Source organism: Carassius carassius, chromosome 10 (assembly GCF_963082965.1).
Source record: "Carassius carassius chromosome 10, fCarCar2.1, whole genome shotgun sequence".
NCBI lineage: Eukaryota > Metazoa > Chordata > Actinopteri > Cypriniformes > Cyprinidae > Carassius > Carassius carassius.
The window spans coordinates 17632715-17646622 of record NC_081764.1 but is presented as its reverse complement, the minus strand read 5'-3'; the positions used below and the strand labels follow the sequence as shown (position 1 = coordinate 17646622).

At 36.1% G+C, this 13908-nt stretch overlaps 1 protein-coding gene across 1 annotated transcript; it reads right to left on the bottom strand.

The window, feature by feature from the left end:
• Positions 1–10601: 10601 nt before the first annotated feature.
• LOC132151310 (transcription factor Sox-14-like) lies at positions 10602–12665 on the bottom strand. The gene has a single exon (XM_059559416.1). It carries the CDS (start codon positions 12232–12234, stop codon positions 11518–11520), a length of 717 nt encoding a protein of 238 aa, XP_059415399.1. The 5' UTR covers positions 12235–12665; the 3' UTR covers positions 10602–11517.
• Between the last annotated feature and the right edge of the window lie 1243 nt (positions 12666–13908).

The following is a 13908-nucleotide window of genomic DNA, read 5'->3' as shown; positions in this document are numbered from 1 at the left end:
TGGAAGTCAGTGGCTTCTGACAACTGTTTGGTTACCAACATTCTTCAAACTATCTTATTTTGTGCTCAACAGAAGAAAGAAACGTATACAGATTTGGAACGACTTGAGGGTGTGCAAATAATGACAGAATTTTCATCAGTGGAATTAGGTTTAGAATGAGTTTTCTTTAAGTTTATGTGAATAAAATCATACAAATTCATGTGAAATTGATTCAATGTTCTTAAAACTGAACTAGACTCCATCCATCCATCCTTAGCTTGTCACATATAAGATCATGGATGAACAAGACTAGAAATACATATTAAAAACACACATACTGTAAATACACATCTCACAATTACCCCGGCTCAATGAGCTTTCAGTATGACATAACCAAAGCAAAAGAATCGTCAAGATCGCCGTATTACTATAATCTGATGCTTTTTTAGACTCTGTGCAGAGACCTCAGCATCTGTATTAATATTTACAGATGTATAAATATTGGATTGTTGGCAGACAAGAAACCACACAAGCAGACTTAGAGTCAGAGTCACTAAGTGTCTGTTAACTGCTGCTTGTCGGCGAGATTCATGGGGGCTAATGAGGCTGAATCATTTAAATGCAGCCCTTGTTATGCTCAGGTGGTCCTAATTAAACCAGATTACAGTATTTCCTGCTCTCATACTGTCTTAAATGGGCCGGTCGCAGTTCAAAGTTTGATTTCAACTATGTCTGTTTTGCAGGTTTCATTTTTTTAAATGCTTCCTTTTTTCTGTAAAATAAAGCAATATATTATTATTGTAAGATCTGAATGAGAGAGATAAACTGTGTATCTGTAAAGTATTCTAAATCCCTCCCAGAAAAAGAGATTAATTTGGAAGTACTCATAGGTGCGGTAATTTGCTTTATCGCTAGTGCTTTGGCAAACATGCTAAAGGCCCAATTAACTCCTGAAGTTGCCTCAGTAAAATTATTCATCATTTTTGTTTAACTCACTACCGTACATCAGGATGATCAGTGGTGGCTTCCTTAACAAACAGAGAGAGAAATAAATATATAATAAAGACAATAAGTGAGAGGGAGCGGGGGTCTTAAAACATCAAAGACATTGCTATATCTGTTGCATATAAACACTGAGTGCCTTGCGTACTTCGAAGAGCCCTATTTAATGATTCTATGGATGATTGCCACGGTGACAAGCATCCTGCATTAAATAGAATGAACAAAGATTTATTTAGGGTCTGTTAAAAGGGAAAGGGAGCCCAATGTTTTTTGTCCCGATAAGTGGTCTATACATCCCGCCTGCTCTTTCCTGATTAGTCTAATCCAGTGAGAAGTGCGTGCCGAGGTTCTGATTGAGTCAGTCACCGCGGCCCCTGAGGGGAACCCTCCTGATAAGTGCCTTTACCTTTCACCTCCACAGCCCCACGCACACACCGGTCTAATCTCATTTGGACCAGGAAGACCTGCTCTGGCAAAGGGAGCAGCGATTAGCATCCACTCAGCTTACATGCTCTCTCTCTCTTTAGCACACATACGCACAGTCCTCCACAGACCTGCAATCAGACGGACCACTACACCCTATTTGTGTCCAAAGAGAGAAAATGTCTGGCAAACCGGTCTCAGGTCATTTTTGAAGTTTATCTGGTATAAGGTCAGTTCGACGAGCAACAAAAACCTCTAAAGACCTTGAAAGGCATGCATTTACCTACAATTATGGCACTGACCTAAACAAATTAGCTACTACATACAGGAAACATTAAGGAAAGTTCACCCAGAAATTAAATTTCTGTCATCATTTACTCACCAAACAGCTGACAGTAGACAGTGACTTTCATAGTATTGATGCATAAACTCATGCAGGTTTGGAGCAACTTGAGGGTAGGTAAATGATGATATTTTGAAGGCAGTCATTTAGAGTGAATGAGCTCACTCGCTGCAAGTCTGAAGAAATTCCCGTTTGGCCATCACAACAGCTGTCTTGTTGAAACCCATTCATTGTGACTAGCTTTTTAAAACACACTAATCACCTTTGTCGTGACTGATGCTCAGTTGATATAACTGCGAACATAATTTAATTACATTTGTTGTGCAGCCTGCAGGAGAAGTGCTCTATCTTTTACACTCACCTGAGAGTGTCTGGGGAGCGGATGTTGTTTCTGACATCACTTCTAAAGATACCTTTTGAGGATCTTAATAAAGGTAACATTCTCTGTTGTTTGAAAGCAAACACTGTAGGCATCTTTTTTGTACACACAATTCGGAGATTAATTAGTCAGTACAATTTTCATCTCCTTCATTCTTTGTAATATATGTCAACATTAGAACTTCCCAATTGGATTTTTACTTGGACAACACTACAAATGTCCCTTTGAAAGCCTAATTACTTTCCTTTGCTTTAAATCAGGCAAAGCTCAGGAGAGTTTCAGGTTCATTTTATTGTTGTGTGTTCCTGACTGGGGATCCAGGTGACTGGATCTGAATGAGACATGTGACATCTGGACCCACAAACCAGTCACATGGGTCTCAGAACATTGACTGGGGTTTAGGTTTTCCATCAGGTAATATGCTGCAAACCGAAGGATGATTGACAGCTTGTCAACCTACATGGCAGTGTGTGTCATAGAGCCCAATGTTGTCAACAGACAAGATCCTTTCGCTACTGCTTAGGGAACATCAGTAAATAATTCAACAGCATAATAGGACATATTTGTAGTTGTATGGCTGTGTATTTTTACATTTTATGCTTTTATAGTTTGATTATATTAGTTGTATATGGTGCATATGTAAGTATAGACAATGAACAAGCGGCATATTTACATTAGTATAAACATAATATTTTGTTACATATGTGTTACTAAGTGTGGAGCACCAATAAACATTTCAGAATGATAATGAATGTGATCAAGAAATATTTATTATTATTACAGTATCAAATATGATAACAGTTGTGCTGATTAATAATTCCGTGGAAAATGTGATGCATCCCCCCCCCGCCTAAATTCTATGAAGAATAGAAATTTCAAAAGCATATTATTTATTTCAATTTTTTTTTTTTTTTACAATGTAAAAGTCTTTGCTGTCATTTTAATAAATTTAAATGAGATATTTAAGGACATGAGCACCACATCACCTTCATGAGCATCATGCCAATATATGTCACAGTATGTGGGTCAACCGTTAGGCTATAGCTCCAACCAATGCACTTATTTTTATGAATTCCTTGATGTACTTCATAAAATAAATCCATACGTTTTTTTGAAAAATGCATAGACACTGATGTGGCAACTTCTAATTTCAATTTCTTGCATGGATTGTGTCTAGTTAAAATATCCCATAAATAAAGTGTTTGTTCTCACTAAATAACCTACAGAACCACACCAGGGCCCAGGGGTCTACCAGTATTATGATTACCCACTTCATTTCAACATTGAAAGCAAAACATTTGTCTTTCAACACATCTTTAAAAGCTAAAACTGGGGAACTTAACATGACTTGAATGGTTTTGAATCAGCAGCATATATTATATACCTACATTTGCCACCTGAGCATATTTGCCTGGACACACACACACACACACACACAGACACACACACACACTGTATTTTATATACATACACACACATATAATGTACATACCAACCTGGTCTAATACATATGCAATGTTCTGCACCATGCCTCCTTAAGACACTTTATGCCATCTCTGTTGTCACCACATATGAGAAAAGTGACAATATTAATCCCCCCCCCCACCCCCGAAGTTTACAGAATATTACTGTTTAAACATTTTACAAGACGTAGCTGTAATCCGCAAAGCATTATGAGTCAAATAAGATTTTACAGTTATAGTTTATTTTCATGTCAACTGTAATTCATTTACAAGAAGCAGGCGTTATCACTGTAGCGCCTGCTTTTTACACTAACATACTGTAGTGTGGCATTATGGGATTGCGCACGAATAATTCAAATCTGAACTCCAGCCGACTGGAGCAACTCGAGAACAATTAAAGAAGTTCACTTAATTTTATTTAAGAAATATATCATTTTATATTTAAGTTAATGTTTAAGCGATATCATATCACAGTTGCCTCCTATCATGACATTTAGACAAGTGGCCTTGGTAACTTATGTGCAGTAAGCTGGAAATTGTGATCATAGCATAGTTAGGCTAAATGCTTCATTTTTCTCATTTTGGTAGTTTCATTTTCTTATTGAGAGCATTTAAAGTAGTGTTTACCTAACTTTTAACTTTTAATTTATGTCGAAATAACTTAAGAACAACAAAATATGTGAAAATTCTCGTGTTCAACTGTCCCATATTGACATGATGCCTTACTATAATTAGTAACTACATGTAAATGAGAAATTGTGTGTATTCTGTAGTTGTACTTGACATTAAAACTCATCTGAGCCATTTTTTAAAGGGGTGGTTGATTGCGATTTCACTTTTTTAACATTAGTTAGTTTGTCATGTTGCTGTTTGAGCATAAACAATATTTGCAAAGTTGCAGCGCCGAAAGTAACGGAGATATCCGATTAATCTGAAAATTCTGGCAGTTTAATGCCTACAAAAAGGGACTACAATGAGCTTCTTCTCAGGTCCATTATGTCACAAACCCAGATAAACCCCGCCCCTGGGAACATGCAACAAAGGGGGCGAGGCCATGATGTGCTGCTTTAGAGAAGAGGAAGAGAAAACTAGGGGTGCAGGTAAAAATCTGTTCATATATGAATCGCGATTCTGTTTTCTAACGATTATAATGGATTCACAAGTTTCAAAACCAATATTCTAAAGCAGTGGTTCTCAATCCTGTTCCTTGTGTTTTTTTAAAAAACGAAGCATGCACACATGTTAGACTGCACCCCATAAACACAATCAAGCCTAGAAAAAGAAAAACACAATCAAGCCTAGAAAAAAAAAAAAAAAAAAAACGGTAAACCAGTGAAAGACATCTTCATTTCGGACTGGACAAGTTAGCCTGATTAAAATTTGAGTGAAAAAAGTATTAAAAAAAAAAAGTATGCAAGACTGATTCTGATTACATTAACGTTACATTAAACATCAAAACAAGCTGAACAGCACACGTAAATGCATCGAAGATACATGAGGTAAACAGATGCTTTTGCTTGTTTTTATGTGCGGTGTTTTCTTGGAATCACAACAGTCACTGCATACAAGATGGACACATAGAGGCAGAACAAGTGGAAAGGTCTCAGATAAGACGGTCAACCCTCATGTGTGTGCTCACCTCAGAAATTTGATGGACTATCAGTATGGATTTATTAAATTGTCTTTTGCAGGAATATAGAACATAAACTCAAACAACAAAATTTGTGATTTAATGTTGATTCCAGCATTTTATTTTAATCCTTTTCTTAATTTTTATTTTTTTAACAAAATTTTAGAAATTCTGTTGATTGACCTTCATTTTTATAGAAAGTTAATCTTCTACTCAGAATATGGCTTATTTTTTATTTTTTTTACGGGTATTTTTAGTTATTTTGTAATGCTATGTTATTTTTATGACTGAAAATTGTCTGTCTTTCTGACAGTTTTAATAAATGCTTATTTGCAACATCATTGACTTGGTTTTTATTCATTTTTAAATGTATTGAGATAGTGCTCACGATAATGCATTTATATCAGTATTTTACAGTTTACAGTTTATTGTTAAAATTATTCTTTACAACATTTTCATTAAATTATTACAACATCATCTTGGATCTAGGAGTATTTACGGGATTTTATTGGCAACTTTAGTCCTAGGTAAATACTGTACTTTAGTGAAATTACAAAATATTGCTGTAAAATAAACTGCAAGTTCACATATTTCACATACAGCAATTAACTGTAATTTGCTTTGCAGTAATATACTGTAATCCATTTCACAGCAATTATCATAATTTTTATAGGATTTTATTGTCAAATATTTTTTTGCCAGTAATATCATGTAATTTCTACAGTCAAATTTTTTTTTTTTTTTTTTTTTTTTTTTACAGTGAGCTCTATCCATGTAGGCATTTTTTTTCTTTTGTACAAAAAAATATTTTGCACTACTGTCGGCTAATGTCATATAAAGGCATGCAAATTCATAAAGAAGATGGTTAAAGAATAAACTGGGCACACTCTTGGTCAGAACTTTTCCTCTACTCACAAAGGATACATTTGATGCTACTTAAGGTTTTGGCCAAAACAAGGTAATTTTGCTGGAATAGTTTTGGGTCAGGAGTTTTGCCCATTATGGCTACAAATTCTATCAGCTCACTAACATTTTTAACACAGCCATTTTTGACTTCATATACTATATAGAACAGCGTAGCGTAAGAAAAATATCACAGATAAAAACTCAATAACACAGAATAACACTCAAGCCCCAAAGCAGTTAAACACTACAAAATGGTCATCAGTGTAATCTTCAGGCATGCTGTTATATCATTCCATTATCCTGTCACAATAAATAAGAATATAAGCCACAATAAATAACCTTATATGTGTTTCAGCTATATTCAAGAACACAACGCAAAAAAGTCTGGTTTAGGCTAAATTTTAAGTGTATATGAAGTTGATTCAATAAATCACAAGTGCTTATTGGTTTGATGACCTCTGGCAAATTCACCAACATAAATATATAGTAATTAAATGGCTTAAAGTTACAACATTATATGAATTATGAGAGATCAAGAAGTTGATCAGTGCAACAGCTAAAACGTATAGAACAAATGTTTTATGTATTCATTTAGCCAAGAATGCCATTCATTAAGTTATGTTTCAACTATATTAACAAATAATTGAATAAATACTCCAGAGGCTGTTTCATTACAATATATATATATATATATATATATATATAGTTTGAACTTTAATGGCAAAATAATACGTTTTATTACATTCGTCCAAACACTATCCAACTTTTTTACTCCTTACCTGAAATTTTAATTTTTAATTTAGAAAATTAAATGGGTGGGTTTATTATTATTATTATGATTATTATTATTATATCCTTGGGTAACGTATAACGTATTAACGTATGTTAATTGTAACAAGACAACAACATTAACACTGCAGTGTTGTTATCCGACCAGTGTTAGAAATGCGGTAATGACAGCAAAGCATAATGAAAGCTTCACTTAGAAAACTATATAGCCTAGACTAATCTGGAAGAATGGGTCTTAATAGACTGCATTTAAAAATATATGTTTGCACAATATTATCATATTTTGCACTAGTTTATATTTTGATACATATAGAGAGAGACCAGCGCACATTTGATTCTACTATAGGCTATTTTAAAGTGCTAATGGATCTATGCATTAGCATGTTTTGCCGTTACTTGTACATTAAACTCTTCAGTGTATGTATGTGTGTGTGTGTGTGTGTGTGTGAGAGAGAGAGAGAGAGAGAGAGAGAGAGAGAGAGAGAGAGAGAGAGAGAGAGAGAGAGAGAGAGAGAGATGCATCTAACACTCTTTGAATCAGTCGGAGGGGTAAAGTCTCAGTGTATATCACATTCCCGACTGGACCCCCACATTTAACCACCGAGGCATGATTCCTTTTCTCTTCCATATTTCCTTATCAGCTCCTTGACCGTTTCATTTCTTTCACATGAGAATTCAGGGGAACCCCAAATTCAAGGCCGGCGCTTCAAACAACAGCACTGCGGTTTACTTTTCTTCTGTCCAAATGCTATCCCAGATCCAATTTTAGATAGACGAGGCTTCAGCAATGATGCTTTTAGGACTTTCCGAGAGAGAGAGAGACAATAGTTAAATTTTTTTTTTTTTCTTTTGTAATTTTTAAAATGAGATCAGCGTTACACCGAAACCAATATATTGCAGTATTACTATATTAAGTCTCACTAAATTTGAATTGAGATAAGCATGTGTTTCACTTTTGTAAAATGGCAATTATAGAATAACAATAATAAAATATATTGTAATTATAATATGTATTTTATATTCGAAATATATTGTTATTAAAATAATTGCTTTATAAATATTAATAAAACTAATTTCAGGACATGTTTCTTCATGTAAATAAAAGGTTTTTTTTTTGTTTTTTTGTTTTTCACCCTCAGTGCGCTGAGATGATTTTAGTTTTCAATGAAATAAGCTTTGAAAATTAGCATGGAAAGATTTAGTGCAAGATATTTATAAGCTACATATTAAACTGAATATTGCGCCCATGATTTCAGGGTGGTATTTAGACAATAATGCAAATGACCCATGGCATTCAATTAAAAGTGTCGTGTCCCCTCACTTTTGTTTCATGTGTTTTATGTTTTCTACTAAAGTGTTTGAGAAAGAAAGCGCCTTGTGTCCCCCTCCTCATTGAATTTTATCACTAAATGAAGCATATACAAGATCTGAAAGCACAGCCTGTCGCATTGAATTAAATAAAATAAAGAACAATTACCCTCTCCTTTTCTCTGATCTCCTGCTGAAAGGAGTCTTGGCGAGATAAGGCAGATTGAATTCGGGCTCTCCGTTGAGCTCAAATAAAAACGTCTCGGAGAACAGCTACATATTTAGGGCTCTATAGTTTCAATCATATGTTTTACCTCTCTTATTTTTTTTTATTTTTTTTCAGTTGGGATTTTTTGCGACGTTTTATTTCCACAGAATGCTTGACAAAATAGTTCAAAATGCCTGCAGTGATTAATAGCTGCGAAGGGCTCATAAATTAACATCTAATTACACCCACATGCTCTAAACGTAACTAAACGTAAAGCCCTAGATTGTCATTCATATTCGGGTCTTATGGTTGATCATCTAGTTCGGTTTGTCATTTTGTTTATCATGTTACCTGGATCACTATGTCAAAATATGAAATTATTTTAGTGACTTCCTAGCTGACCGTTCCCTGTGCTGACTTCTCATTTAGTAAAAAAATAAGATAGAAAAGGGTTTAATTTAAGTTCTGATCTTGATGTTTTAATTATCTAGTAATGCAAACGAATGAAGTGCTCCTTAAAGTTCCCTAATTATCATCGTCCAATTTAAAAGTTGAATCTGTATGCTTTAGGGTGCTGATGTAAAACTTGCTATTCGGTTCAATGAAGTATCACCCTAATTTACAGCGGCAGATAAGAGCACAGTCTGTCATAAAAATCTCAGCCCCCCCCCCCCCCCCCCTTATATTGAATTGCACCTTGGGCAATAGTGCAGAATCGTGAATCTTAACTTCTTCCAGCATATGTTCCTGGCAGATAAGTAAACAATCTGGATGTGAATTGAAATTTTTAATTAATACAGTAATGCTATTACACCTCGGTGTGCAAATCCCATTCCCCATCCCAAACCCAATTGTTCTGCGAGCTCGTTTTCTTTTGAGTGAATCACATTCTCCATTCACACATCTGCTTTAGTTTCAGCTAAACTTTTTTATGCCTATATGCATCTTGACAAATATTGACTAGCAGTTATTCTGAACGAGTTGTAACATGTTTGATGTTCACATCAGAAGTCAAACTATTTAATAGAAAAGAACAATGAAACTGAATTAGAAGCACAACGGCTTTTAAGAACATTGCACATTATAATTTTTACATTAAACCAAAAAGGAATTATTGTAAATTCAAGTAATGACAACTTTAGTTAGCATTTATTATTATTATTATTATTATTATTATTATTGAGAGCTTAGATTTATATATATATATATATATATATATATATATATATATATATAAGAGGAATATAAAGGCGAGTAAAATCAAAGTAACGCCATAAATCACATTTTACATGCAGACTTAGTAAATAAAGAAGTTTTTAATTAATTTGTTTTGAGAAAGTTATAGCAGCGTGTTTCTGTCGGTAAAGTTTTGGAATGATCTTGGGGAACAGGTGGAACAAGCATACACTCCCTGAAGGGTGAAACGTCTGATACACAACCACACATCAAAGAGTGTGATCGCTTTGTTGCAGAGACGTGACACACACCTGAATGCAGAAAGTTTTACACCGAACACAGCAACTCGCGCGTTTTACAGGAAAATGTGAGTTGACAATATACTAAACGTAGGCCTACTTCAAACGCAAAATATACTAAAGAAAGAAAGAAAGAAAGAAAGAAAGAAAGAAAGAAAGAAAGAAAGAAAGAAAGAAAGAAAGAAAGAGAAATGTCAACTAGCCGACTGGAAAATATAGATGGTAATGCAAACTGGCAGCCTCTACATCTGCAGTCTTCTCCAATGTGTCATAGCGCGTTTGTAGGCGAAAATCGGCACAGATTTTGAAGCACCTGTGCACCTGAATTATTTTTATTGGAAATTGTTTTGTAATACTAAATGGCATGGCTCCTACTCGTACCACCCCGTCTTCAGTCCAATTTCCATCCTATTGTGGGTCCCAGGGTAAATCACAATTCATGTTCGCCCTCAGTTTCCCTAAGCGTCCCTGTACAGTAATTGTTTTGCCTTTTAATTTGGACCGGAGGTCCTTATAGAGCAGACGGGAACGCCACGCGCTGACAGAGTTCATCTCAAATCTACGTCGAAATGCCAGATGGTTTTTAGACAGCGTCCGCCGAAACGTTGACTATTTAAGCAGTGCTGATTGAGAAAATAATTATTGTAGATAATTATTAAAGAGAAAAACATAAAACAAATGTTTGGGATCACCGTACTTACTGACATGCCTGTTACCTTTTGGCACGACTGTATAAGAGTATAGTCAAAAAGAAGATTCATAAATAGTTTAAATAGGTAATATAACAAGGGTTATGCATTTTTAAGACAGATTGTCTTTATTCAAAAAGTCTTTGCTCGGCAAGTGAACAAAGAATCGAGGTATCAGCCTTTTAAATACATTTTCCTTTCCATTACATGACAGGATTTAAGTTACCATCGCAGATAGAAAATACAACATGAACTGCTTCGCTTCAAACTTTATGTTCTTTCTGAAATCAAATGAACGAGTGACTATCGCTAAACCACAGGGGGAAATAATGCCCAAATTAAAAATATTGATGGAAATTTTTCTTTTTCATTTGATTTTTTTTAATAGACCGCCTACTTTTAGGTGCCGGTTTGATCACTATAAACAATATAACCCGTATAATCTATTAAACGCTGAATTCCTCCGTTTGAAATCCTTAAAGTCGTATCATTTGATTTTCAGAGTGCCAAAAAGAATGGTAAATACAACAGGCTGTACAAGCAACATGAATCCTAACCGTTATTTGTGCAAATCAAAGTCATTCAAATAATACTAATAATATGATGAGAACAACAATTATATTAAGTGTTCAAACAAAAGTAGCATTATTATAGCATCAAATTGTACATAATAAATAAAATGAAAGGCATCCAAATCCGGTAGCCATAGTAATAAACGTTTGAACATTTACATTTCTTACAATTCTGGGCACCTGCCTTACATTTATTCCGAGATCCAAGTAGGGATCCAATTAACCTCTCGTAGACGGTGAAAAGTTCATGTCTACACGGCCTCATTATAAATGTCTTGATCATTTTTCTCTTCTTATGTACATGCATTGCTGTATTCAAGTTTTCAAAAGAGACTGTTTTTAGTGGTGGAGTCACATAGCAGTGGCATGTGCTGATGAGTACGGGTCAATCCCACTCTTGGTCATACCTGGGAACAGTATGTAGGCAACAGGCGGCTGTAAACTCGATGCCGACCATGCGGTGCAGTTACACGGCACCACGTACCCAGGGTTTGTGGGCGACGGGTGGGTGTGGGTGTGCTGGCTGGGGCAACCCAGGCTCCCGAATGCGCCGTTCTGGTATCCCAGAGATGATGCGTAAGGTAAAGTGCTGGTGGCCAAAGTGTGGGGCATCTCTGTCATCTTCTGGATAGCGCTGGAGCTGAACTGGCTCGGGTCGAGGAAAGAGTAAGGGGCTGATGTGGGTGGCAGGAACGCACGGGCTTTTTCCGACGAACCTAAGAGCGAGTCCGTGGCTGAGACCGAAAATCCTTTCAGGTGATCCGTGTCGCCCAGGTAGGGCAGAGGAAACACGTACCTGTCCTTCTTGAGGAGGTTCTTGGGTTTGCGCCTGGGTCTGTATTTGTAGTCTGGGTGTTCTTTCATATGTTGAGCCCTCAGCCTCTTGGCCTCGTCGATGTATGGTCGCTTCTCGGATTCAGAGAGCAGCTTCCACTCGGCGCCAAGTCTTTTGCTTATTTCTGAATTGTGCATTTTGGGATTCTCTTGTGCCATTTTCCTCCTCTGGCCTCTTGACCAGACCATGAAGGCGTTCATGGGTCTCTTGATGTGATCTAACGGCTTTGACATTTTTACGGTTCCCTGATTAAAAAAAAAAAAAAAAAAAAAAAAAAAAAAAGTAGCTACTTAAACCAACCAAGAGAAAATAGTATTCACCTGTCCTGCAGACAGACACGGATCATGCCACGTCTGGAGAGCCACAGGAGTAGGAAAACGGCATCAATGGGGGCAAATCCAGTAATTCTTCCGTGTTTGTGGTAAAGTTGAAAGATTTTTCTTTTTCAAAACGACACTATTCGGCTGAGAGAAGAACAACCACGCGCGCCACAAAATCCAGCACGGCAAGCGAAGTTTCCGCTGTCTGTTTACGCGCTGTTGTTTTTCTCGGAGGATTCTCAGCCCGCGAAGCACCTGGCTGGCAAATGAGGAGAAGCGCGTGAATGAGAGCCAAAAGCGGTGAAGTTCAAAGGCTGGGCTGGTTCGCTCTGCACGCGATCTGACATAATCGCAGGGCGTTCACGCGCCAACCTGAGCGCCCAATCAGCTCTGAGAAAACCACTTAATACCTACCAAAATTTGTATATTACAACACAAACAAAGATCGGGGAGGAAAACGAGGTGACTCTCTTCCCTCCCCAAATCCATTTAGTTGAAGGTCTACAAACACAGACCTTCAACCTTTTTGTAACAAAACCTTACATCTACCAGCGTCAATCCTTCAGAGACGACAGATGCCTGAAGAATAGACAAATTCTTATTTCAAACGTCGTTGCCCATGCAAACACGGTTCTATTTGTGTAATTAAAAGTTAAGCTTTTTTACTTAACATATTTAGACAATTTATCCAACGTTTATCTTATTTCTGTTATTAATACTTATATTTTCTTTTACGTCAGACTTATTTTTATTATTATTTTAGAAAACATATAAATTATAAGCGCATATGCAATCTTTTAAACCTCAATGCGCAAATACTGAAATTTCTTAACGAGAGAAATAATGAAAAGACAAACGGTATTAGAAATATCTGAAAGTAAGCGTGCTGTCTGAGGCAGTGGCCCCCAGGCCAATATTTCCTAAATGAGAACAATTGTCCAAAGCTCTCCTGGGACAGGCTGGGTTGGGGCTTGCACCTGTTTCGCTGCTGTAATCTCACATGTGTAGAACATGCCCATGGACCTTTTCTCAATGGTAACAAACCCACGCGATTCTGGCATTGTGAAAACAAAGCCAGTTGCTCATATCATTACATCCCACAAATAAAACTTGCGTGTGTGATGTTTTTTTTTTAAATTATTATTATTATTATTTTTTTTCATTTAGTACTATTTCTAACATATTTGCACGGATTTTGGCATAAATTATTTATTAAACGATTCAGATTTCATGTAATAGCTTTGATCATTAGATTCATGGTCACAGTAAAGTTACTTAATTATTTCAGTAGAGGATATTTTACATTGAAATTGTGAATAATTATCCCTGTCTTTCTCATGATCGCTGTCTCCTTTTCTCTTTTATATATGACAAATAAACTTCCGAATTAATTTCTAATTGTCAAAATCCACACAGATATGTGAACAGATGTAGTACAATTTCAAGGTGATGTTTTGTGTTAAGGTTCGCTCCCCACAACCTTTAACATGCAAATTTGAGTGCATGTTTAAAAAAGATCAGGGTCTCAATGAGCCTGAGGCAAAGAGCTTGACATATGAGAGGCACGGGTGTAATTATTAAGTGAAA